The following is a 25,682-nucleotide window of genomic DNA, read 5'->3' as shown; positions in this document are numbered from 1 at the left end:
CATTTCTTCATTTGTATAAATAATGTAATAAAAGCTTTATTAAAATGTTACACATTTGTTTTAAGTGCATAAAAGTCATTTTATCCACTTATAATTCTAATATTCTCAGATTTGGCAAAAATAAAGTTTTTTGTCTAAGCGAGGCTTCATTAGTAGTTGTGCGTCTAGGTCTGTGATGTGAAAGTTCTTCTCTCCTGGTTTTGTTTACGAAAAAAGGCTTTTCCTAATTCGTAGCAGCTGATCATGATGGCACAGGCTGGAGCCACTTTGATGAGCCTCGGGAGGAAACCTGGCAAAGAGGCAACAGATGAGTGGGTTTCTATCGTCTACAGTGAAAGAATTGAAGAACAATGTTTACCCGCAAACAAGGCGCTGAAGCCGTCCTGAGCCACGATCCTGCTCATCACACTCAATGTGGAAGACCGGACTTGACTGGACACTGACGGGAAAAAGACAAAAAGTCAGTTTTAAATCATGTTTAAAATACAAGTGACGAATGTGGAATAGCCAACCCGTAACATTTCAACCATTCAACTTTTAAAATATTCAGCTTTCTAATGGCTAATGCTAGGCTAATATTAATGCTAATGTTAGCTAATGTTTACAGTATGTTAGGCTAATGGTAGGTTAATGCTAGCTAATGCTATTGCTAAGTTAATGCTAGGGCAATACTAATGCTAGATTAATGCTAATGTTAGCTCATGTTTATGTTAGGCTAATGCTAGCTAATGCTATTGCTAAGGTAATGCTAGGGCAATACTAATGCTAGATTAATGCTAATGTTAGCTAATGTTTATGTTAGGCTAATGTTAGGTTAATGCTAGCTAATGCTATTGCTAAGTTAATGCTAGGCCAATGATAATGTTAATGCTAGGTTGATGCTAGCTAATGTTAATGTTAGGCTAATGGTCGGTTAATGCTAATGCTAGCAAATGCTAATGTAGTATTCAATGACACGGGCCAGCACCAGCATCCTCACTTACATTTTCTTCAGGAAATGCAAATACTGTAGTTTCTTTAATTGTTGATTGAAATTTTTGTTACTAAAAAAAAACTCACGATTCACCCCCCTCACCCCAAAAAAAAAAAAAAAAAAATCACAAAACAATAGAGGGATTTATCACACTCCTTGTGTTGTGGCTGTGATGAAGTTAATCATTTCAGCTCCTACATGTGACTAAAATGTATCAAACATGTTGCTCAGTTAGGAACTTCTTCTGGTACTCCAGCTTAATCTCTTAAATTGAATTTACATAAAGCTTGATCGCCTTCTGTCAAAAACTACAGCAAATTATCGGGCCGACAGTGAAATTAGAAATACCAGAAATGACTTGCCTTTTTTTTTTTTTTTAAAGCCGTCTCTAAACTCAGTTATATCTACCAATTTCAGTTAACTGCTAAAGTCAAATTAAATTATTTAAATAATGCATGAAAAATGCCATATTTACAGTTTTTGGCTTGTAGCTCTCCAAGCTCCACTTGTCTCCTTGTTTTGACGACATCAAAAGGTAAAGTTACAATGGATGCAATCTGTAGTGATGAAGAAAACACATTAAAAATTAATCTGTAAGGTCAATTATTTTTGCAGTGGGTTTTAAATTGTAACAAATAAAAGGCACTGGAACTTACAGATCCTGACACGGCTCCAGAAACAAAGGTCATGGTGAACGTGGGTTCTCTGGTCCTGTAGCGTTCACACAGCCACCTCTTCCCCCTTTCGTAGTTATACCAGTACATGGCTGAAAAGGGCACGTCCCGCAGCAGCGTGGGGCCCAAACCTCTCCACAGTGAACGCCAGCCTTCTGTCTGCACCGCTGAGCGGATGAGGTAGGTTAACTCCCCGTATGACTGTTTCTGAGACTGCAGCTTAGTGCGGATCAGCTCCAGAGGACTGATCACTGTCGCTGCTCCCACTGATCAACAGAGAATGAACATGAAAGAATAAATTAATAATGAATTTATCCTGAATTTGCCAAAGGCAGAAAATATATTGACTGAAGGATTTATGCATCTTTATAAAGGTTTTCAAACTATCCATCCTTTAGATGTTAATTTCTTTTTTAAATGCTTTAAAATTTGAAGCAACAAAGCAAAGAGCACCATTGATCCTCGTCAAATCTCCTCCATGCTGCACTGTTTCCTGCTTAAACTCTTTATAATGTTCTTCAGCTCTTTCACTTTAATTTTACTGCAGCAAAATATGTCAAATTTGGGCCTTTTTCATCCACAGGACCTGCTGACAAATGTTTACACGCCCTGTTCATGAGGTTTTCACCATATTTGGGATGCTTAGCCACGTTTCCATCACAGAGGTAAGGTTTCCATGACTATACCTATACCTGTTTTATGAAAACCACTGTAACCATTGGCTGTTCCAAGGTTACACTGGTTTACGACAGTTCTAAAGTCATCTTCTATTTCCTGTCCGATAACTCGAGTACAGTCCTCATTTCTTTGATTTTATTCAAAAAGCTTTAACAGAAAATTATAAAACTCAAGATTCTGTATAATCTTGAACTGGGAGATATTTTTCCAATGCAGCATAACTACTGTATGTTGCTTTTCATACTATGTGTGACATCAGAGCTAAGACCTGTAATTGGACTCACCTCGGGCGAGAGCTCCTGCTAACAGGGGAGCCTCCTGAGCGTGGTCTCCCATTCTGAGCCTCAGCGAAGCACAAAGCTGATCATAGGATGTGAAATAGATCACTGTAGCTGGCACTGCCATCACCCTGGACCCAGAGCACAGAGAGAAATAGTGTTAAATCAAGCTCTACTTTGGCACCGTTGAGATAAAACAAACACTGAAGTCTTCACACTCACAGGGTCGGAGGCAGACCACTCCATAACGACTTTATTCCTTCACTTCGTACAATCTGGACAAAGGCGTCCTGCAGGAAAGATAGTGTTAACAATCACAGCTGGTGGTAACTGAGTGTTTAGGCACAGTTATACTTTTTAACTGTTGTGCACACACTCAAGCATTTCTGGATGCATGCATATGATGCAAAAAATTGCATATGATGCAAAAATTTCACAAAATTGCTGAACATCAGCTCCCTTATCAAAAAAGCTCAGCAGAGGATGTACTTCCTGCAGCAGCTGAAGAAGTTCAGTCTGCCAACAAAGATGATGGTGAACTTCTACAGCTCCATCATCCAGTCCATCCTCTGCTCCTCCATCACTATTTGGTACGCTGCAGCTACGGCCAAGGACAAGGCCAGACTGCAGCGTATCATCCACTCTGCAGAGAAGGTCATCGGCTGCAATCTGCCCTCCCTCCAGGACCTGTACGCCTCCAGGATTTTGAGGCGTGCAGGAAAGATTGTGGCCGACCCCTCCCACCCCGGTCATAAACTGTTTCAATCTCTCCCTTCTGGAAGGAGGTTTCGGTCCATCAGGACCAGAACCTCCAGACACAAAAACAGCTTCTTTCCCTCAGCCACCATCCACATGAACACACCCCAAGTCACCCACTGAACCCCCCCCCCACCCGATCACCACCTCCATGATGACATTATCTGCTGCAGTATTTATATTTATCCTATTTATCCTTTATTCTCTATCTATCCTTTATTTATCCCTCATCCTTTATATTTATCATTATTATTATTATTATTATTGTTGCTGGGTTGTTCTTTGTTTTTTTTAATTTTTTTTGTTGTTTGTTTTGTGCACCAACTACCAAGACAAATTCCTTGTACTGTCCTTAAAACTGTACATGGCCATTAAAAACATTTCTGATTCTGAAAAAAAAAACTTCATGCTGTTTACCAGTGTGCCACTGAAGCGACCCGGGGCCTTGTACCAGGCTTTAGAGTTGCCGTTGTCGCACACACAGATGTGGTCCATGAGTCCATTGCAGTAGACAAAGCATTTGCCTAAAAAGTAAAACAATTGTCAGACTTTTAAATAAAATAAATCACACTGAAATATGAAAATGTTTAAAATGGATCGATACGATCTAAATCAATGATACCTTTAGGGAAAGGGTTTCTCTGAGCCTGAAGTCGGATCTTCACAACGTCTAATGGCGTGACTGAAAAAAGTAACATTTTTGGATGAGCTTGAGGAGCTGTATGAATCAATTAACTACACAAGTATTTACAAATATGTGTTTTTAATCACAGATTTGAAACATATCCCACATGATTATTTATGAATAGATTTCACTAATGTGTGCCAAGTGGAGAGTGAAACGCTGCACAGTTTCACAGCTCTTATTCAGCGTAATCTCATAGTGGAGAAGAGTGTAACCTAACTTTTTGAAATGTTTACTGTTCTTCCTTTTTACCACACATGCTCTTCAAGTACTAATACTACTTCATCAATATGAACAATAAAAGCATGCTGTAAACCAGTTTAGTTTTTTTTTCCTAAAGATCGCTTCACCTTTTATTGGTACATTTTCAGTCAATCACACAGCAAAGGTTTTAAACCGCTGCATTCTAAATTAATGTAGACTTTTATTTCATAAATATGGTGGTGAGTCTGTTTGATCTTCAGCTCAGTCTCACTCTTGACTGGGGTTTGCAACCATCTTTCAAAATATAAAATCCTCCTATATTTGATCATAAAACTGTGTGTCCAAAACAAGACCATAAAATTAATCTGTGTGTTTTACCGGTAATGGAAATGACATTTTATTGTAATCTTATTTCAGCCCTTTCCTGCTCCATGACTAAAGAGATTACCACCCACTCATACAGGAGTGTACAGCTCCACTATCAGGCTCACCACATTGGTTGAGGTGCTTCTGCCCACGAATAATAGACCCAACAAGATACCTTTTACAAACTGCACCTTAATGGATGCTGGGTCTAATTCACAGGTGTCGGCCACAGCTGACTGCCCATCCCAGAGCAGTACATTTGCTTATTCTCTCAGAAAAATAAATGCTTCAAAAATACAGAGCGAGATGGGAAATTAAAAACCTTTGGTGTGCAATTTTAATTACCATATATCTGTCAATATGTGCCCTATTGGAATAAATCTAACGGGTTTATTAAAGGTAAGATGATGTACACTAGTTTCATCCAAACATGTGTTGTACTTGCAATATATTAAAATGTCAGATAGATTAGTCCTACCTTTATTGTACAAAAACTCCGCTGAAAATATCAGCACATAGCACAAACAGCGTCGTGTTTACATTTGTAGCCCTCTTGACCTATGACCCCCGCCGGTCGCGCATGCGCACTTCCAGAGTGTGAAAAGGCTTTATAATACTTTCAGACAGTTGGTCATGACTGAGTGTATGATAATATAATAACTACTCAGTGTTCGTCTCACCGAACAGAGACGTGAGGATGGCTCCGGAGCAGGACGCCACCATCTGTTGGACAGGGGTGATGTTTTCAGGACTTTGGCCACTCATTCTGTCTGAAAACATCATGAAAACACACAAAAGGTCACTGACTTGAGATAAAACTCATAGTGTGTAACAGCAGCCATACATACAGGAAAAACGCTGGTGAAAGAGGCTTCATTAAAACACCGCAATGACAACCATCATTACATGTTGGTGACAGGCTACGCGTGGTTAGCCAGTTAGCATCTGCTAGGTCCTACCTGCCGCTACAACAACACACAAGCGTGAAAGTAATCCTCAGCGTATGCACACATTTCCCCCAAGTGTTTTGATATGTGTGAGTAGTGTTGTCTCAAAGGCATGGGAACACAAACACGAGTTTGACGCGTTCAAGGGGACGAAGGGAACAGAAGTGCTCCGATTACATCACGTCATGACGTCATCATAATAAGCCTGTGTTTCCCATGAGCACTTTCTTTTTTCCTGACTAACGCTTTTATTTACACAATTCCAACCCAGAAAATAAATTGTACGATGTGTTTTTGAAAAATAAAAATTCTATAAAAAATATTACAAATGCATAGAAAACGTCACATTCAAAGTCAGTTACGGAAGCCTTTCTGAGGTTGCCACATGTTAAGTAATTTCCGTAAGACATTACCATTGTTAAACTTACAATGTATTACACTATGTAATTTACACATACTATATCGGTTTCTAGAACTAAAATATTAGGTTTATGATGGATTATCTCCAAAAGTCATAAACAATTAACATTTAACTTTCGAAGAATTGTTCAGCTTTTTCTTTACACAACCGTACATCCGGAAAAATCAAACTTGGCAACAAAATCTTAAACGACCCCGAAGAATTTAAAAAGCGGGAAAGAGACGCTGGGATAATGTAACAATTAACTCAACCTTTTAAAGTTCGTAAAACGTCTATTAAAGGCTCGTTTGTGGAGCGTCTGCGCTAATAAACATGTGAGCACAACTTTATTGACTTTATAACTCTCACTTTAATGTCCATATGTTTGTTTGTTGACGGGCGAAGCGAGAAACCGAAAGTCCAAACAGTGAGAATGGCATCTTGAGCCGGTTTGACTGGGTATAGGTTAATATGGCTGACTTGTTTTCTTGTTTTCCCCTTTGTTTGTCATCACAGGAACCACATGGTATAAGGTATGGCGCTTTAAGCAGAGTTAAGAAACATAATGATGCCGAAACGGAGTCAGAGACGCACAGCAGTAAACTGCCATGGTACTGTATGTTTACCTTTACACTGTGTGTTAGAATGTTCAAGTGTTTACAGCCTGTCCCTTATTATTACACAATTATACACTGTTGGTAGTAGTGAAAGCTTTTAGATTACATTAGATTGTATTTATTTATCCCACAAATGGGAAATTTCCTTGTTACAGGAGCAAACATTATAAAATATAAAATAAATACACAATTTACCCACTACAAATAAAGGAATACACAGATCCAGTTCAACAATATAAATTAAATTAAATTCTATATATTTTAACAATAAATAAACATATGTGAGGTATGAGATAAATAAAAGAGTATGGTGAATTGTAATTTATGTACAAAAAGATTTTACTGCAGCACTTACGGACACAAAAATAATGTAATGGAGGATCAACAGTCCAAATAATATTTAACAGTAAAGTGTAAGAATGTGTATTTAATTTTATAAGCCTATAATTATTTTCATAAAAAATGAGGTAGACTGACAAATGGCTTTTCTTTTTGGTAAGCTTTGTACACCACTATAATGTGTATTTGAAAATAGTGAATCGACATGTGCTTGTTGATGTTTATCCTCCAGGAACGGGAGGTGTTGGTGATGAGCCGACTCTGACTAAGACAAAGCAACCATCTCTCATCTCTTCTCGTGTGCAAGTCAAACCTTTTGCTGGAAAAGTGTTTTACCTCGACCTGCCATCAAACCGCACAGCAGAGACTTTAGAGACTGACATCAGACAACTTGGAGGGGTGAGAAGAATAATATGATATTAATATTTGCAAATTCCAAAGTTTAATTTGCTCATTAAACCTTTAAATATTATAAAGTAGGGATGTGACGATTACCCGTTTTCAGGATTATTTGTGTAATTATTCTACTTTACAATTAGGTATTTGTAAAGTTTTCTAAATTCTGTCAATTTCGAACCTGTTACAGTATGTTAAAACCATATTGGTGGTAGATCAGCGCAAACCGCCCGGAACAAAAACAAAGTTACACAACAACCGATTGTCACCGCCCGAAGATTTATATTTGGACCTATAAACACTTAGAATATTTGCTCATAATTGCTTATATTTATATGTATTCAGCTGTAATTTTTAAAATGTATTTTCTCTTTTCTTATTGACCTTCACCTTCAGGTCAAGTCTGGAGTTACGGCAGCTCAACAGCCGACTGTCGCAGAATCATTAATAGCCAAAATAATTGTGAAACGTCATTGTTTCTCTGACGATAATCGTAGGAAAAACATCTGACATCCTTATTGTATACGTCTATTAATATTGTTAAAGCTCCCTGTTTACACCTGTATAACATTCTCCGTCTAAATATCTCTTTCTGATTTATACCTTTCAGACTGTGGAGAAATTTTTCAGTAAAGAAATAAAATATCTGATATCTAACAAGCGGGAGGCCAGGTACATCCACTGCCTCAGACAGGACTCCCCAGTATCCAGCCCAGACTCTGGGCAGAGTTCACCACTGCCTGGTTCAAAGCCACACCATCCCAGCCATGTGGGCAGCACCAAAAGCCGTCCGCTGGGCCAACCAGAGACCGTGAGTTGACATTGGTTCTCCAACTTTATTATTCATGTATATTTTTGGGTCTGTGTTGTTGATCATTTTTGTTTTTGTTTTTGCAGGTCGTCAAGAGCAGAGGGAAGTCATTAGTGGACAAAGTAGTGAGCGAGCAGGTTTGTGATGTTAACATCAATGAATTTAAAAATATTTTTCTTTTTTTATCTGCTAATACTAATATTTGTTTATAGGAGAGGGTAAAAATAAACAAGATCCTGTCGAATGCTTTAGACTGGGGCGTGAAAATTCTCTACATAGACGGTACGTTGCACAGGTTGACCAGTTCCTCCTCAATTCCTTCTACTTTTTTTTTAAACTATTGTAATTACCCTTTTGGAAATAAGAACTTTTACTTTTATTCAAAGCTTTTTTTCCTTCTATTTTTATGACATTTGCAGATGTATTGGCTTATATCCAAAAAAAAAAAGTCAAGTATCAGATCCCTTCAGCAGCTGCTGTTAAATCAAGTGTAAGTTTGTCACATTTAGTCTTTAATGCAGCAAAAGGGGGAAAATGCTTTTAATCATGGATTTTATTTTTTATCCTTTCAGGTCAAAGCTCAGTTAGCATCACGGCAAGGCTTTTCAAAATGCAAAGGTACAACTTTAAACGGGGATTTTTCTGTACTTTCTGATCTTTTCTTTTCAATCATTGGCTGATTGTCAATTATCGCTGCTTTTCTGATCTGATCTTTATTTTTTCAGAGCGTCGTATCAGAAAGCCTTTCATCAAAGTTGAAGATTCAAGCAGGTAAGAGTATACCAAAAAAGAGTTATTTAAAATGGTGTTGATTGTAAACTTCACTACATTGGTTTTCTTTATTTTTAATCCCAGAAACTACCGTTCAATCTTTCTCACGCTGCCAAACATGCCTGTTTTTAATCTGAAGACAGTCGCTCCGTGTAGTCCGTTTTGTACTGAGGACAAAACCCTTCAGGGAAACAGGAAGCAGGGACAGAGGTACAGTGCTTTTATTCATCTGTGCTTTGAAGCTTTAATTTATTCATTATTACTTAGTTTGGGGCTCTAATTTTCAGCATCTGAGTAGGTGGGCGTTACTGGTACGTGATCAGATGTTCTGCTTTACACACTAGTTGTTCTCTAACATCACTGTAACAATAATCACTATAGGATACCATTCTGATGATACCAAAAAATATGGAAAGGCATGTTGCCACCTCCTCCTCCCTGGCATTTTTTGTCTCTGGGAATCTTCATATGAGTTGCTTTTTCTGCCTTTACAAGTTTCTGATTAGAACAATTTAAAACAGAAAGACAGAAAAAACAGATAAGCAGCGTTTTTGTGTGTTTTTTTTTTTACTTGTTCTGTTTGAGGCTGGTTTGAGGAACAATACATGTTAGAACTTCTACAATTTAACACTTTTGCAAAAACAGTTACAGATTTAGTTGATCTCAAGAAACGAGGAGCACCAGTAGATTCATTACACCACCTCTGGTTCCACATATTGTATCATGAGCATGTTTTACTTTACATCCATTTTTTGGTTTTGATTTATTTATGTATTAATAACGTTTCAATTCACCAGTAGTGTGACTTATGCGTTGTTTCTTCTTTTTATGTCCAGACCGGGAGCAAAAGTTCGCCCAGTCACCAGTTTGTTTGGATACTATTTACTGTAACTGTTTAAATTAAATCTGTGTGATGAGATTAAAACATGAAGCTTTCATCCTAGTTTCTCTGTAAATATCAAAATGTCACACAAACAGAACCAGATTTAATTTTTCACCCGAAAAACGCTGTTTGTTTGTTTTTTTTTTTTTGTTTTTTTCACTTTCCTGTTTCTGGTTCTAAATTAATAAAACAAACCAAAAAAAACCCCCAACTTTTTCTATTTTACACAGATTATCTGCCTTTGCATTGCCACACTTTGTCAACATTTATTCCCTAAAATCTGAATTCAGCCATTTTGTGTTTATTATACAATTTTGTCAACATCTTCCGCGATATTACAAAATGAAAATTTTGAAATAAAAAAGGCAGAAATACTGAGCTGTCTTCATCTAACTTTACCAGCAAGGACAAAAGTCGCGGTCGAAAGAAGAACAAGGACAAAAAACGAAGTGGCTACTGTGAGTGCTGTCTGGTTAAATATGAGGATCTCACAATGGTAAGTTTTCACTAATATCACAGATTACAGCGATGCAGTTTGACATCCTAGTTTTTGCTCAGAATGTGTTTAGGAAGGATTTAGTTTAATCAAAGTTAAATTGTAATAAAGTGGTTATGAAATAGTAAATAATGTAATGTTCAAATGTGGCTCTGATGTATAGGTAAGAAAATTATTTGTAGGCATCTGTAATGATCATTTTTAATTTTCCCATATATATATTTATATTTTAGCATCTGCAGAGTATAGGTCACAAAACTTTCTCATGGAGTGACAAGTATTTAGTGGTGGACAGGCTGGTTTCAACTCTGCAATGCAACTTCATCCACTCCCAGTCTAATGTGAAACGGTAATGTTTTCATATTTCAACTCATTAGGAAGGTCATATGTCAAATAAATCTAAGCCATTTTGCTAACGTGTGTTGTTCCTTTTCCTGTTTAGGAAGTGCAGCGTCTCCTCTGTTCTTCTTGCTCCTGGACTCAGTAGGAAAACTAACCCACGGCACAAAGAGGATCCTGACGCTTCACAGACTGTTAAAGATAAGAAGCGTAGGACTGATTGGTGTGAAGAATCACATTCAGGACAATTAAAGAAACTCCTTTTATCCAATGACACTGCTCTGCAAAGTCACGCAGAAGATAAGCAGACGGACTGTTGTATTTACTCTGATCCATCCCAGCAGAGATTCCCTGCACGTAAGAAGTCATGCAGACAGAATTCACAGACTTCCTGCTCGCAAAAAAACGAAGCTGACGTTTATCAATTTAAGTCAGAAACAGAAGCCCCGAGAGACGAGGTAATTCCTCTTTCTTCTTCTCATATTGAGGACACACACCTACAGCATAAAGAAGGCAAACTTGTACCGAGTGAACAGCAGCACTTTGAAGGGAACGTTCTGGAAATGCTGTTTGAAGGTGTTCAGGATACAAGGGAATCTCTGGAAAAAGAGAGAGAGAAAAATCTCCCACAAGAAACAGACGGACATATTTCTGCACCAAACTCACCAGTTCAGAGGATTCAGAGGAAGGTGAAAATTTACAAACACAAAAGACGGAAAATTGATACAAACCATGAACAGGTAAAGAAGCCCTGTGAGAAATCAGACTGTTCCTTACTGCGTCTGTGGGAACTTTTTCAGTCAAGCGATGACATGGAAGTGGAGTTTCATGGATTTGAAGACTAAAATAAATCTCAAAGGTTGCAAATGAATTTTTTTTGTGCAAGCGTGAGAGCTCAGCAATGAGTCACCACAAACATTTCCTTTGTATTAAAGGCAGCAACTGGTCGGATGTCTTGTTGTTTTTACTGCTCTAACAGGGAACATCTAACTCTTATCTTTTCGTTTTTACATGTGGACAAACATAAAACTACGTATCAATAGAGGCTCCCTGGGGAAACATTCTGCAAGAGCTTTTTTTTTTTTTTTCAAAAACTACTAACTTTGTATCTCAAGGATGCAGTGGTTTTTTAAAAACACTTTTTGATGCTGGATTGTATCTGGGTTTAAAGTGAACTTCAAAATACCAACAATATAAAAATAGAGTAAGAGACACAAAAAAATGAATGGTGTAAACAAAATATTAATGACACTGTACAGCAATTGCACTATTTTAATTCTTGTTGAAAATTACAGTAAATTGTAAACATTTTTACATAACTGGTAATTTTTCTGCTGAAGTTAAATAGTGATAGTGGGGGGCGGGGTTGGATTATGTTAACTTTTACTGTCAACAAAGGTACACAAAGTAACAACAAAAAAATACACAGCGACAATAATATAGAAAAAAATTCCAAAAATGCACAATTCAACAGTTTAGAAAAACCCATGAGAAATACACAAAATTAAAACAAGAATACACAAAATGACTAAAAGGCCACATTGTCAAACCCGTTGTTCTTTACTATATACATATCTTTCCTACACAATCAATAACTGTGTACCATACAGAATAAGTACTGGTGCAAAGACAGGGCAGTAAAACAAGATAGACTTATTTGTATTTTTTTTTTTTTTGCTCAGCATTTGTACAATACTGCATACACAGTTTTTACTGGGAGGCTGAGTGTGGTGCTTGCACTGTGTACGACATTTTCCCTGTTCTCTTTATGGCTTACTTTTATGTGATGTTTTCTCTCTGATCCATTAGCTCTGCTTCTCCCTTTGCCTGTATTCAGTGCATTAGCATAGAGCACTTGTTCTCCACTACACTTAAATGGATTTACTGGGTCAGATGGGAGTCTCTGGGCCTCTCTGACATTAAGAAAACGACCAAGAGAGTACACGTATACACCTAAGGTGGAATCACTAGCTTCAAATAAAAAGGCTGAGGAATGATACCAGCCTCTGTCTTTCAAAATAAAATCTATTGCTGCTTAAGCTTCAAAATGTCCACACCATTTTACCTGAAATATCAACCCATTGTCAGAAGATTTTAAATTTCAAATGAATGTTATGATAATCCAGTTTGTCCACTAGATGGCGCTGAAAGGCGCTTTTTTAAGAAACATCGAAGTATTCAACTATGACCATTTATCCATACCAAACAGGCATTAATAAATAAATCTCGAGCCATTGATCAGAAATAATAATCACAGTGGACCCAATTTATGTCATCATCTTATAAAAACTATTTTCATTGCTGGGAGCTGGGACTTTTCAAAGCCATTCAGGACTTACATCGAATCAAACAATTGTATCTATGGTAACCGTGGGTTTTCATCCACTGTCCAAATACGTGTTAAGCTATTGTTTGGTGTCTTCATATTGACTGTATTTCGTGGAATGAGTGGGATTTTTTTTCCTTTACTATTTCTTTATTTTATTTAGATTATCATGTTTATTTGTGCAAATATACACATTTCCTTCACTCTTAATTAATTATGAATTATGTTGTTTATTCAGATTTTCCCTCTCCCATGTAGCATACTACTATATCATAATTACTTACCTGTTTTCTTTTCCTCTATCCCATGCCTCCTCACACACACACACACACACACACACACACACACACACACACACACAGAGATACAGAATAGCAAAAAATAAATAAATAAAATACAGCCTTTGGTTTCATTTATTCATTTATTTATTTTGGCTAGAATAAATCATGATTTCATTAATTTTATATAATAGTGAATTGAACTGTATGCCAGTCTATCACGTGACTTCCAGGGATGTAACCCGTATAATGTCCCAGTAGATCTGGAAAGCAATCTCTGATTTGTGGCAATCCTCCTTTGACTTCGGCCACGTCTCCTCTGACTCCACGATGTACTTGGCTCCGGACTGTAATCAGGGTCAGAGGCATAAAACCTCTCACCTTCTGAACTCTAAAAGAGAAATAAGAAATTATATCAAACATTTAGGCTTTTCGTCAATGATTACAACTGAACAAAAAATGTATCTGTAATTGCTGTAGACATGACATTATTTTTCCCAGCTCTATTACATCTATTGAATTAAAAAAAAAAAACAATATTAGATTAGATATACTTTATTTTATTTCGGGCAGGGAAATTACAATTCCAGTTGTATTACAGAAAGAAAAGAAAAGCAGCACTTGGGTGAAATAATATATAAATACAGAATATTAAATATAAAAAAGAAACCAGAATGTACAGAAATAAATAATAATAAAAAAGGTTTCTACAGACTACAGCTATACTCCTCTCTCTGTCTGTTATATTATCCCTGACTGGTAATTAGGCAAAAAGTGGCACTAAAAAGAAACAATAAGAAATGAAAACAACACTAAAAATAATAATTATAGACACGCAGAAAAGTAAGATGTTGAATAACAAGGTGAAAATGAATAAGGTGCCAAATAAATGAAAATAATGATTATAATAAAATAAATTAGGTAAAAGATGTATTACTTATGTTCTAGGACAGTGGCAGACCAGCTGATCGATACTCTGAGTAGTGGTAAAGAAAAACTCATTATAATAAACCTTTGTTTTCAGGAGGACTACAACTTGGGGACGAATGTCGCCCTCCTTCTAAACGCTTTGCTACCGGGTAACCTAATGCTAACATGCTAGCTTGGCCGCCACCGTTGATAGTAAATTAGTCACTTTTTTAACATATAAAATGATAAAGTATATCTTACCGCTGAATGCGACATCATACGCTTGGCTGAGGTCTGCTTCTGCGTGCGCGTTCATGTGAGTGAGGGGGGGGGGGGGGGGGTGGCTTCAGAGGAAGCACAGGGGGGAGGGGGGAGGGGGAGTCGGAGCATGCAACATCGAAATCAAGCTAGGTTTAGAAAGTTACCGACCCTGCCTTTAAATAAAAGGTAATTAACACCTCATACAGGGTTATTCCGTGTGTGTGTGTGTGTGTGTGCGCGCGCGTGTGCGTGTGTGTCTCGGGGTTTGGGGTTCAGCTCTGACTCTGTCATGAACAAGGATTTTTTTCATTCCATACAATCCCATAGGAAGAATACCCGCTCCGTAGTTTACTCCCATCCTTCTTCAGCTCATTTCTCCATATTTATGCATGCGGTGCTTCCGCAGTGAGCCGTCAACATGGATGTGTTTTAAGGAGGTGTCCCCCCCCTCCCTCCCTCCCTCCATTCCTCCCTCTGTATCCGCGGTGCGCTCAGACGCCTTCAGACAGACTCAGACTCAGCACCACGGATGGCCTCCATTCAGAGGGACTGCGTTATTATCCACACCACCAGCCCGGGCTCCAGGCTCCTCTAGCGAAGGCAGGACTCCCAGAGCCTGGTCCTGGACCTGGACCAGCGCCTTGTCTACAGCTTCCCAGCAGTGAGGAAGAGGAGGAAAGTGATGATGCGCCTGCGATGGTGGATTTCCCTTTTGTGCTTCTATCAACTGATGCACGTTGCTCACCAAAGCGGCGCAGACGCACGAAACGGTAAACAATTCATTTATTATGACACAGAAACGAGTGTTTTATTTGAAGGATAGAATGTGATTGGTGAGATATTTTATCATTGCTTTATGATGAGGATGATGATGGGAAATAAACACGCAGCTCACAGCCGCGTCATGTTGTCAAAGGGAAACAGAAGCACGTCGACATTTCATGTGCTCACGGTGTATCTGTGTGTCTATGTGCAGGAGAATCCCGGAGGCGCCTGAAGGTTCCCCGGGATGAGGGCAGGTTTGTGGGGAGTGAGGACACAGTCCCTCTCCGGCTCCTCTACAGCAGGAACAACCAGAGCCAGATCCTACAGGACCGGCTCAGCACCAGGGTGAGCGCGGGGCCCGGCTCCTCGCAGGTAGGGGACACCACCGTGTTTGTTTACAGCGTGTCCACCTCTCCATCCACCATTCTCATCAACGATTCCAAACAATAAGACACTCCTGCATCAGTTCAAAGTCGTCTTAGTCCAAGAACCACATGATACGACCCGGTTTGATCTCAAGTGAGCCAGAACAGAAAAATCCATGCTTTTGTGAAGGGAAAAAAGCACAAATTTAACATTGTGGTGCTCCAGTTTGCTGTTTCGCATCTAAGAAATATTATCAGTTACTTACAGTATCATGAGTGTTAAGCAATTAGTCAAAATTCATGGAATTTCTTACAAATTTTCTCAAAATGTATAACACATTTTCTCAAAATTCATGGAATTTGTAACACGTTTCCTCAAATTTTGCAATGGAATTTGACCAAATCCTATGGGATGATTTGCATAGATGTTTTTTGTTGTAATTTCTTTACTTTGAACTAAATCTTCCCGCGGGTCGGACTAGATGCTGTGACAGACCCAATTTGGCCCGCTGGCCTTGAGTTTGACACATGTGAGTTAAAACTGTCGGTAACACTTTACTTGAAGTTTTAAACTTAAGGCTGACATTATGCTGTCATTATCTGTCATTAGCACGAATAACATCTCATGAAGTGTTGTTCGCTAAATTATGACACCTTTGGAGCTATGTTGGCATTTTTTGGGTTAGGTGGAGGGATCTAGTGGGGTTAGCATTCGGTAGGTTTAGGGTTAAGGGTTAAGGGTTAAGGTTAGGGTAACGAACAACACTTAATGACAGCCTCCATAAGACCTTATTCATGCTCATGACAGGTGTCATGTCATAATGACAGCATCTTTTCAGCCTTTATGTATAAATCTTCCAGTAAAGTGTCACCAAACTGTCTGCAGGTCCTATAACATGCTTAACTGGCTTTATAACAAAACGCCTAAGCCCACACTGTGCACACACCATGAGTTTGTCACACGGGGTGGCAATCTAAGCCGTTTTTGTGAAAGAAATATCCATGATTGTCAATAATATTTTGCACAAAGTTCAGATTTATGTAATGTAAAGCACTGTTTAGAGTAATCTGCAAAGCATTTAGTTACACACATCTGGTACAGAACCCTATTTTGACCTGATAATCACTGTTTTCCTGTGATTTTCACACTGTAGAGTCATGCTGCGGGCCATATTAAATGTCAACGAGAGTCGAATGAGGCCTGCAGACCTTGGATTTGATTCAAGTGCTGTATTACATCCAGGAAACCATCAAAACTGTCATCTGGTTAAACAGGAATATTAATTATTCAGTGATTAGTGATTAGTGTCCGATGACAGCTGGAGATAGGCACCAGCAGACCCCCGTGACCCTGAAAAGGAGCAAGCGGGTTGGAAAATAGATGATGGATTGTTTCAGCAGCTGTCTCACCTGCATAAGTATCCAACACTGTACATGGACAGCACTCCTGCCTCATTTTTCAATGATGGCGATTAGAATCTGATTTTTAGTTTGACAAATTAAAACTGTTACAAATAAAAAGGCATTTTGGTTTGTGTAAAAAATACTTGCAAATGTCCCGTAACACCTTAGAAAAGCAAAAGTGTCCCACTGTGTGCACATTTTCCACCAGAGGGCACTAAAAACGTTAATCACATAAACGAATAACTAATTCACCTAAAACTTGTGTTTTCCATCTTAATACAAAGAATGTATGAAAAATCATAACTTTTGTTTCTGATTATAATATAAAATCGTTATTGTGGTTTGCTGGTGTGGGGAAAAGTAGACATACCAGCTTTTCCATACAAAGTTTTGAGAAAAATAAAACTGGAAGACCACAGAGAAAGTTTTTGGAAATCATGATGGAGATAGTATTTGCATTGATGGCATTAATGGGAGTTTTTCGATAGATCAGAGGGGTAGAGGTGTGCGTTTGCACCGCAAGGGAATGAAGTCGCATTCAAATAACATGGAATAGGCTTCAGAGTAGGATTAGTAGAGCCAAAAGATCAAATCTGATGGATAAAACATACTATTATTATATGTAAAGAGATATTTTCTTGGTTTATGTTGTCTATATTTAGCGTACATGTTTTTGGACTGTGGTGGAAAATTGGGGCAAACTGGTGAACTATACCATGTACACTCAGGGAAAACAACCTGGGCCTTTAAAATCTAATTGCACCCAATTTAAATCTTCCAATAAGTCTTCTTTATAACCTGTTTTCTGAACCTCAAAATACGTTTGTAACACTATTGTCATTGCAAATTCAGATTTAGTCATTCAGTCATTAGCAATACAATATCTACAGGTTTGGTTGTTACTGTCAAACTAAAGTCAAAAAGTATGTATGAGTGGTACAGTGCAGGGCATGACTACCCATGAATGGCAGATTATTCAGAAATAAGTTGGTGGTTATCAAATACTCATCACAGGTAGAGAGCATAGCACAGCTTTTTGCCATGTGATAATAGATGGAGTCCATTAATGAATTACTATCATCTCTAAGTCAGTTCATGTCTGTGCTCCTTCCTTTCATGGAATGAGTCTATTAGCATCGTACAAAGCTGTCTCGTGTTTTTTATTTGTGTGGCGATCAGGCTTGTGTAGGCTCGTCTATTCAACGCTCAGAGCAGGGAGAGAGCTACAGATGGTGGCAGGCAGGGAGGTGTTAACCCTTTGTCTCTCACACCTCAGACTGGGGCTGTGGTGCGATGGGAAAACAAGCTCATGGGAACCCTCTTATGTATGATATCATTTTAAATATATTTTTTTAAGCTAATACTAACCTCATCACACGTTTGTTACGTTGAACTAGATTTGGAAAGCAGGTCACTGATCTCTGCACAGCGACTATAGACAGACTGATGTTTGACATAAACTAGGGTTGTAGTTTTTTCATCTCTTTGGGTTGTTCGAAGAATACGCCTGCCACATTCACAGCTTGTATAACCTTTCGTGAGCCATGGCACACATTATCCATTTAAAAAGGTCTGCTGTCATATTTTTAGGAAATATTGAACTGTTGAATTATTTAATTATTAAGCCCACTTCAGACATGGAGGACCATTTAATTTATTCTGTTCAGAAATACTAACAGAACAAATGTTTATCTATAGAAAAATAATTTCTATGCAATCTTGAACTTTTTATTGTGGAAGTAAAATGTGACCGTTTAACACAGCAGATATTATATTAATCAAGACTTAAGTCCTAGAATAAAACTTTAAAGTGTATTTTGAGTGTGATCTTGATTGAAGAATGAATGTGGAACATAAAAATGATTTAATTTGTTTTTCTTCTAAATCTCCTATCCTCTAAGGGGTTTGCTACTTTTGAAGCCTCTTGCACAATATTTAGTCAGTAACAGGCTGTTTTTAGCCCAGCAGCCTAAAAACAAATCTTTCAAAGACCTTCTGAAAGTGTGCACCACACTGAGAGTTATTTATGTTCTTTTGTTACACTGCCTATTTTCAGTCTCAGACGCAAGTGCAATGTGATTGATCAAAGCGCTCCAGATGTTTGGAATAAACTACCAACAAAAATAAGGAATCAGTGCACTGATAGACACTTACAATCATGTCTTAGACAGGAGTAGAAAGTCCAGCTGGTTCTACATCCAATAATCAATGGGAGAAGTGATGGTGTACTTTCAATATGCACTGAAAAAGCATGCCTCACTCATGCAAACACACACACACACACACCCCTACTTAACTGCACATGTATTCATTGGCCATGCACAGACACACTCCAACCAACAATGGATTCTGGGGTCTCTGGGGACGGTAAGTGTGGAGGTCACCCACAGTCGTACTTCCTAAATTGGAAACCTAAAAAAAAAAAAAAACACACACTCGCGTGCAAACACCCCTCCTCCAATCCTACAATACCATGCTGGGCTCCTAATGAAGGGGCCCATGGTCAAACATAAGAGGGGGTGGATGTGTGAACTCACGTGAACCTATAGGAACAATTGTGGCCATTTCTCATTGACCTGAGGATTGGGTAATGATGTTGGAACCATATGAGCTCAGCACTGGGAATGAATCATGCCTCAACCAGATCAATCACACACGGACACACGCAGGAAATATGGAGCATTTCTGTGATTGTGTGCACCGAAGACAGTCCGATATAGTTCAGAAGATTAATGATTTTTTATTTTTTTTTTAATTACATTTTGAAAAATCGATGACAGATGAAAAACGTAAAGCATGTGGGTTATTACTTTGGTTATTATTGTGAGAAAACCAGCTTGATGTCTTGATTCCTCTAGCTGATTAGAGCTTGAGAAGACATTTGAGTTATGCATTAGTGTAGGTGAGAATTGATTTATGTATATGATAATGAACGGAGCCATGAATATGTAAATGAATTCAATAAATCATAGTAAATAATAACACATCCTCTCTTGATTGTCTCAATAGGTAAACCATGTGGCCCAAGCAAGCTTTCAAGTGGATGCTTTTGGCAGAAAATTGATTTTGGATGTGGAGCTGAATCAGTGAGTATATTTCTAATAAATCTAACTGATATCTTAGACTTGTCAAACTGTGTGACCAACTCTCTTTTTGGAGCTTTTTCTTCCTGAAGTGGTTAATAAAGGATTTTCATTTTCTATAAAAGTCCTTGTAGAGCAGCTAGGAGGATGAAAACGGTCTTGTCTGTAAGACATTATGCTCAAGTTGTAGACAGGTGTTGTGACTACATCTGTGATGCGTCAGATTGGTGGCTCCGGTGGCTCAAGTCTGCATTTACTCATAATAGGGCTTTACTTCCTATTAAACAGTGCATGGCTGATGCACTGGTGGCTGAAGTTCACAAGTAAATGCAGAGTTTAGGCACCGGACCCGTAGCCTCTATTTTGTGGGGTCACAGATTTTGTCACGACACCTGTCTATGACATGGGGCATAATAGCGGCCTCTACAACCCCACTAAACCTCTAGTATTATATATTTTTTGATAAAGCGTGCAGATAAAATTCCAGGTACATGCCATGTATTTCTGAAATATTAATTTGTTTTGCAGTTTGCTAAACTGTGTGTATATATACAGTATATGGAAATGCACTAGTATGCAGATTTATTTTTAATTTTTTGTTGCATGAGAGTCTGGGTGATAGGTGCAAAGAGAATTAGGGGGAAGTGATTCAGGGAGGGACTCTCTAGGTGATTAATCACCGGTGTAGTGCTTTGTGAATATTAATATCTATTGCAAAGTACACGTGTGCTGATCTTTCAGTATTCTTTGAAACTTGTCATTGTTTTTTTGAGTCACTGATCTAATACATTCCTGATTTCTGCTGCACAGTTTATGGCCTGTTTCCAGAAACACACTCAGCACTTACATATTTGTGTGTGTATATGCGTGCGCGTGTGTAAGTGGCCTCTGTAAATGACTGCTCTGTATATGCTATGTATTTGTGCATATGTCTGCAACCACTCAGCCATAGTGTGTCGGTGTGGGATTCAGAGCTTCCATCATAATGGGGGAGATTTACAGTAAAGACTCCATGCACTACCCTGTGACACCGATATTGATCACTGTTTTGCTGATGGAGAGCAAGCTGCTCTCTCTTTCTCTCAGTGCTTGGGCTTGTCCCGCACGGGGTGTAAAGTCCCTGTTAGCTGTGATACATGTTACATCACAGGTATTCCCAGGTGTAGAGGTCAACATGAGTAATATCCCTGGAGCGCCAAGTGGTGCAGAATTGGTGTTTTCTGTGCACCAAATGTGACACAGAGGACGTACTGCAGCGTGTCACTTAAAAAAAAAAAACACCAAAGATTATAATAAGTAAAAAAAAAATCAATCAAATAGTGACCGCAAAGAGGTGCCTGGCAATAATGTGAGTTGGTTAGCATCGTATCGTATTCTGCTGGATGTTCTATGGAAGCTATGATCAGGAGGAGGGTTAAAGCAGAGCCAAGGAAGAGTGTTGCTAGAGTAGATGCTACCACTCAAACAACAATCCATAGTTTGTTCCTATGGGTTGTTGTTGAAAGGACAAAGAGATTCATTGTCTAATTCAATATTGTGTCATACTTTCATTTAGACAAAATATTTACAAAAACGTACCAGAAAGAGGGACAAAGGTTAAAAAAGAAGATGATGTGAATTCACATCCCAGTTAGTCTGTGAGAATTATGCAGGAATTTTCTTAACGTATAGTTGGTTTCCTACCAGAGTCCAAATACTTGTGTACAAGTGATGTAGTGTGTAAAGGAAATGCTGTGTTTGTGACCCTTTTTGGAGGGTGACATAAGACACAAATGTTTCTAAATTTGATGGGCAGTTTACGTGTAATTTATTTATTTTTATTTATTCAGTTTATTTCCGACATGGTTACATTCACTGATTACAAGTTTTTATTTCGTGTTGGTTTGCAGTTGGTTCATACTAGAGGTGAGTATTGTCAAGGATGCAATACGATATGTATCACAATACTTGGGTCACGATACGATATTATCATGATATATTGCGATATTCTACCCAGTTAATATCAAAATTAAACAAAGAGACAAAAAATCAAGTTGCAGTATATGTTCATCGGGAGATATTGATCATTCAGAGGACAAATTGAGTCAAAACTAATTGCTTCAAAATGTCCTATTTATTTTTTATTATTAGTGTTTTTGCACATTTTTACTGAAAAAAAAAGAAATTGCAGTTTTACGCACTGCCATCATAAAATAAAGTGCAAAAAGTAACCATTGCAACGCATTGAAAGCATTGTAACCACTGTAAGTGAGAACATAAAGGATTAAGTACCCTGAGTTACTGACAATGCACAAAAATAAGTAAAAATAATTTATCCTATTGTGTCAGTTTGAACACTGATCTGAACAGATCATATGAAAATAAAATGCCTGTGCATACATATTGCATATGTCCTCTATGTCACTGAACACACTGACCTGAAAAAAACAGTGCAAAAGAAAAAAAAAAAAAAGATTTTTAACAATTTTTTAAAAAGTTGATTAAAAAAAAAATAAAATAATTGATGTAAAATCAGCACCCAAAAAATGGCGATATATTTGTGAAATCGATTTTTTTTCACACCCCTAGTTCATACAGTCATGGTTCAGTCTATTTCTGACTCCGGTTGGGTTTAGAGATACCTTTGATTTTAGATAGAGTAAACAGGCTCATTCATGCTTGTGTGCACATGTGAATTTTTGTGTTTTCACTACATTAGGTTGTGTTCCAGCTCAACAACCAGAGTTTTTTTTATTTTCCTGTAGTGAAACAATGTTTTTCTAGCTTCCCCGATGGTTAGTTAAACAATGTGCATTTTTTATTTCGACTATTGCCATGAGCAACATTTTTCAATACCATCTGCATCTTTATTGCCACACATCCTATCAGCATTGTTCTTAGACTCTCTGTGTAGGCATTTTGAAGTTACATAAATACTTTGTACTTCTGATTAAATCATGGTTATTATGAGTAAAGTTAACACTCCATGTGGTCTTAAAGTGCTTTACATAATCAGAATTATTCACTCCTGTTTGGTTGCTATGTCATGATGTCAAGGTGTGAATGCAAACCCCCAGTGTGCGACCAAAAGTGCCAACAATGGGCACAGGTTGAAGGTTTGTCGACTCAAGCAATGAGCGAAGGAAGGTGGAAATATTATTAATAAGCTCTATGATGTGTATTTGTTCACATGATTGTAAAGGGTTCACTCTTTCTGAAGAAGTCATGTTCTTCTGTCTGTATCTGCAGGTTTATTTTTTTTAGATTACCTTCCAAAGCCCCCCAAAAAAGGGAGATAATAATAATTTAAAAAAAAAGCAAATGTAGAAGATGAGGTTTGAGGATTGAGGGGATCCCCCATGTCTTTGTCTGCCTCTACTCCCCCATCCCAGCATTAGGTGCAATTTGGCTTTCGTGGGGCTATTGAGTGAGCTGAAAATGTGAAAAAGGATGGGGGTTGTCTCAATTTTTTTAATCATCTTCAACACGCGCACACAGTCTCTCTCCATTCAACCTTGCTCCCACTCGGCCCCTCCCTCCTGCTCTTGCTGAATAATAGATGGAGCTGTGACTTTAAAGCAGAACATGAACATGCATGATTGTGCACAACAGATTTGGTACTTTCCCCACCTTTTTGCTTTTGGGAAAGGTTTATTTTATCAATTCATGTGATTAGTGGTGACTCAGTTTAGTGGTCCATTATTAGGAGCCATATAAGAGACCTTTTGGCTTTAACAAACAACACCAAGCAATCGATAGCATTTCTAGATCCCTATTTTTCTATAAAAACCACACTCACCCATCTAATCCTAGTTAGTCCACCAGAACTCTGCACATCTGCTGTCATACTGTCCGCCAAGATGTCTGCTGCATATCCCTCCTGCCTTCTCAGATGTGAGTGGATCCTTTTGTGATCCAGCATGTTTGTCTTGCACAAAGAACAGCAACAACCAGGACTAACAAAGCCATTTGGGCCTTTTTATTGCCCTAAAGAGAGAGAGACCCTCATGAATAGCTGCAAAACCTATAGTATGTGATCCCTCAAATTAGCACAGTTAGTAATTAAATTGCATGTTTTGTATAAGATAGCTGTAGTTTTGTTGCATTGGGAAATTAACACAACAAAATTAAATATTTTGATTGTCATTTTACGTTTAAGGCAGTGGTTCCCAACTTCTTTTGCAATGTGACCCCATTTTTATATGACAAATTTCTCGCGACCCCAGAGACATTTTTTCTCTAAAATTTGTTATTGATCATGTTCGTTATACTTTACTGTGTTATGAGTACAGTGTAGCCAGGATTAGTGCACAAAGGGACAAGGTTCGCCAGATCAGATATTTTTAATACTGCATTTTATTATAACTAGATTCATTTTACAGAAAAAATAAAATATGGAAGGTAGTTGTTTGATATTGTGTGCAGTGTTTACATTAAAACATTATGATAATTAAAACATTTTAAAAATACGTCTTTTTTAATCAATTACTAGCCATTTCAGACGACCCCATTTTAATTCCATGCGACCCCACTTGGGATCATGACCCCAAGGTTGAAAAACCCTGGTTTAAGGATACTTCAAAAGAAATTGCAAATATTTTGCACACGTAACAAGGTCCTTTCCTTAATTTTTGTTGATTTGTAGTAAACATTGTGATGCAATGATGAGTGACAGCCAACAGTTTGTGTGTGTAGTGTGTACAGTACAAACTGAGCATGATTTAGTACTCACACACAGTGTGTAGGCTTTGAAGGTAAGAGAGGAGGTGGGCGGGTCCAAATGCGACCAGCGAGTTTCACAACATTTAGAATGTTATGAAATGAGAGACTGTAGCAGCAGTTGGATACTTCCTGTCCTCCTGTTTGACATCGACTAGAAACACCACTTCTACCGTTGACTTATGTCAGCTTTGGTCGCACACAGACAAACTTCCTAAGCTAATGTGTCGGGTCTATTACAGGCACTGCTACACATGCATTATTTATCTTTGAGAAGGTGGTGGGTTCCTACACCAAGAGGAGGGCGATGCTGGTAAAGGGCCACTGTGATAAGCACAGGGTACCTACAGTTAACCATTCTGTGTGTTGGCAGGAATGTATGCATTTGTGACCTTGTGTGTGTGCATGTGTGTGTGTGTGTGTGTGTGTGTGTGTGTGTGTGTGTGTGTGTGTGTGTGCATTGTATCTCTGGGATCAGGTGCACGGGAGCCACGTCAAGTGTTGTCTTAATTAGAGAAAACAAAATGGATAGAACGAAATGAGGCTCAGGCTGAGTGAGGGACAATCAATACTGCAGACACGCCAAATGAAACAGATTGGACACTAAATGTGATTTATTTCTTCAACGCAAGAAAATAGTCATCTTAACGAATTTGCCTCGTTGGTGTTCACAGTTTGATTTCATAACATCAGACAGCTGCACTGATATTGTTGATGCATATCAGAAATTATTGTTTTTTAAAAGGTTGACTCAGCCAAAGGGAAAAACATGCATAGGAGGTTTTACTGACTTCCTAAAGGCTAATATGTGTCTCCTGGGCTTTGGCCTCCATGCTTGCAGGCTGGACATCTTTTTCATTGTTTTTGAGCAGTTTTGTACCTTTAATACCTCCCTGCTTGTCCTGAAAGGAACAAAACTAGGCCTTTTTTTATAATATTGGACCAGGTTAATCCTCCTAATTTGAACTGTCCTAACTTTA

The 25,682-nt window shown here is 38.2% G+C and overlaps 3 protein-coding genes and 1 long non-coding RNA gene across 6 annotated transcripts in view; 2 read left to right on the top strand and 2 right to left on the bottom strand.

The window, feature by feature from the left end:
- Positions 1 to 20: 20 nt before the first annotated feature.
- slc25a40 (solute carrier family 25 member 40) lies at positions 21 to 5,776 on the bottom strand. The gene is made up of 9 exons (XM_028470995.1): positions 5,295 to 5,776; positions 3,982 to 4,041; positions 3,777 to 3,883; positions 2,826 to 2,893; positions 2,610 to 2,734; positions 1,630 to 1,913; positions 1,449 to 1,530; positions 359 to 439; positions 21 to 289 (listed from the first exon to the last, which is right to left on the bottom strand). Exons 1-9 carry the CDS (start codon positions 5,395 to 5,397, stop codon positions 165 to 167), a joined length of 1,035 nt encoding a protein of 344 aa, XP_028326796.1. The 5' UTR covers positions 5,398 to 5,776; the 3' UTR covers positions 21 to 164.
- Positions 5,777 to 6,159: 383 nt separating this feature from the next.
- dbf4 (DBF4-CDC7 kinase regulatory subunit) lies at positions 6,160 to 11,649 on the top strand. Its single transcript, XM_028470992.1, has 13 exons — positions 6,160 to 6,296; positions 6,478 to 6,572; positions 7,150 to 7,316; positions 7,924 to 8,124; positions 8,211 to 8,261; positions 8,337 to 8,406; positions 8,544 to 8,614; positions 8,697 to 8,742; positions 8,850 to 8,895; positions 8,980 to 9,105; positions 10,181 to 10,274; positions 10,508 to 10,623; positions 10,717 to 11,649. The coding sequence occupies exons 2-13, from the start codon at positions 6,527 to 6,529 to the stop codon at positions 11,456 to 11,458; spliced, it is 1,776 nt and encodes a 591-aa protein (XP_028326793.1). The 5' UTR covers positions 6,160 to 6,296; positions 6,478 to 6,526; the 3' UTR covers positions 11,459 to 11,649.
- Positions 11,650 to 13,341: 1,692 nt separating this feature from the next.
- On the bottom strand, positions 13,342 to 14,463 carry LOC114478561 (uncharacterized). Its single transcript, XR_003675876.1, has 2 exons — positions 14,388 to 14,463; positions 13,342 to 13,608 (listed from the first exon to the last, which is right to left on the bottom strand). It is a non-coding gene; the product is annotated as an uncharacterized LOC114478561 (long non-coding RNA).
- A 34-nt stretch (positions 14,464 to 14,497) lies between these two features.
- The window catches only part of adam22 (ADAM metallopeptidase domain 22), a 68,816-nt gene continuing 57,631 nt past the window's right edge, over positions 14,498 to 25,682 (top strand). For 2 of the 3 annotated variants that reach the window (XM_028471349.1, XM_028471347.1), the window contains exons 1-4: positions 14,500 to 14,573; positions 14,715 to 15,157; positions 15,364 to 15,524; positions 19,931 to 20,007. In XM_028471349.1, coding sequence (XP_028327150.1) covers positions 15,070 to 15,157; positions 15,364 to 15,524; positions 19,931 to 20,007 — 326 coding nt within the window. In that variant the 5' untranslated portion in view covers positions 14,500 to 14,573; positions 14,715 to 15,069. Of the gene's footprint in view, positions 14,574 to 14,714; positions 15,158 to 15,363; positions 15,525 to 19,930; positions 20,008 to 25,682 lie in introns of all 3 variants that reach the window. The other variant, XM_028471348.1, reaches the window with a different exon arrangement.

This window comes from Gouania willdenowi, chromosome 16, assembly GCF_900634775.1.
Source record: "Gouania willdenowi chromosome 16, fGouWil2.1, whole genome shotgun sequence".
Taxonomy (NCBI): Eukaryota; Metazoa; Chordata; class Actinopteri; order Blenniiformes; family Gobiesocidae; genus Gouania; species Gouania willdenowi.
Note: the sequence above shows the minus strand (reverse complement) of the source record. Positions and strands in the feature narration are given on the sequence as shown.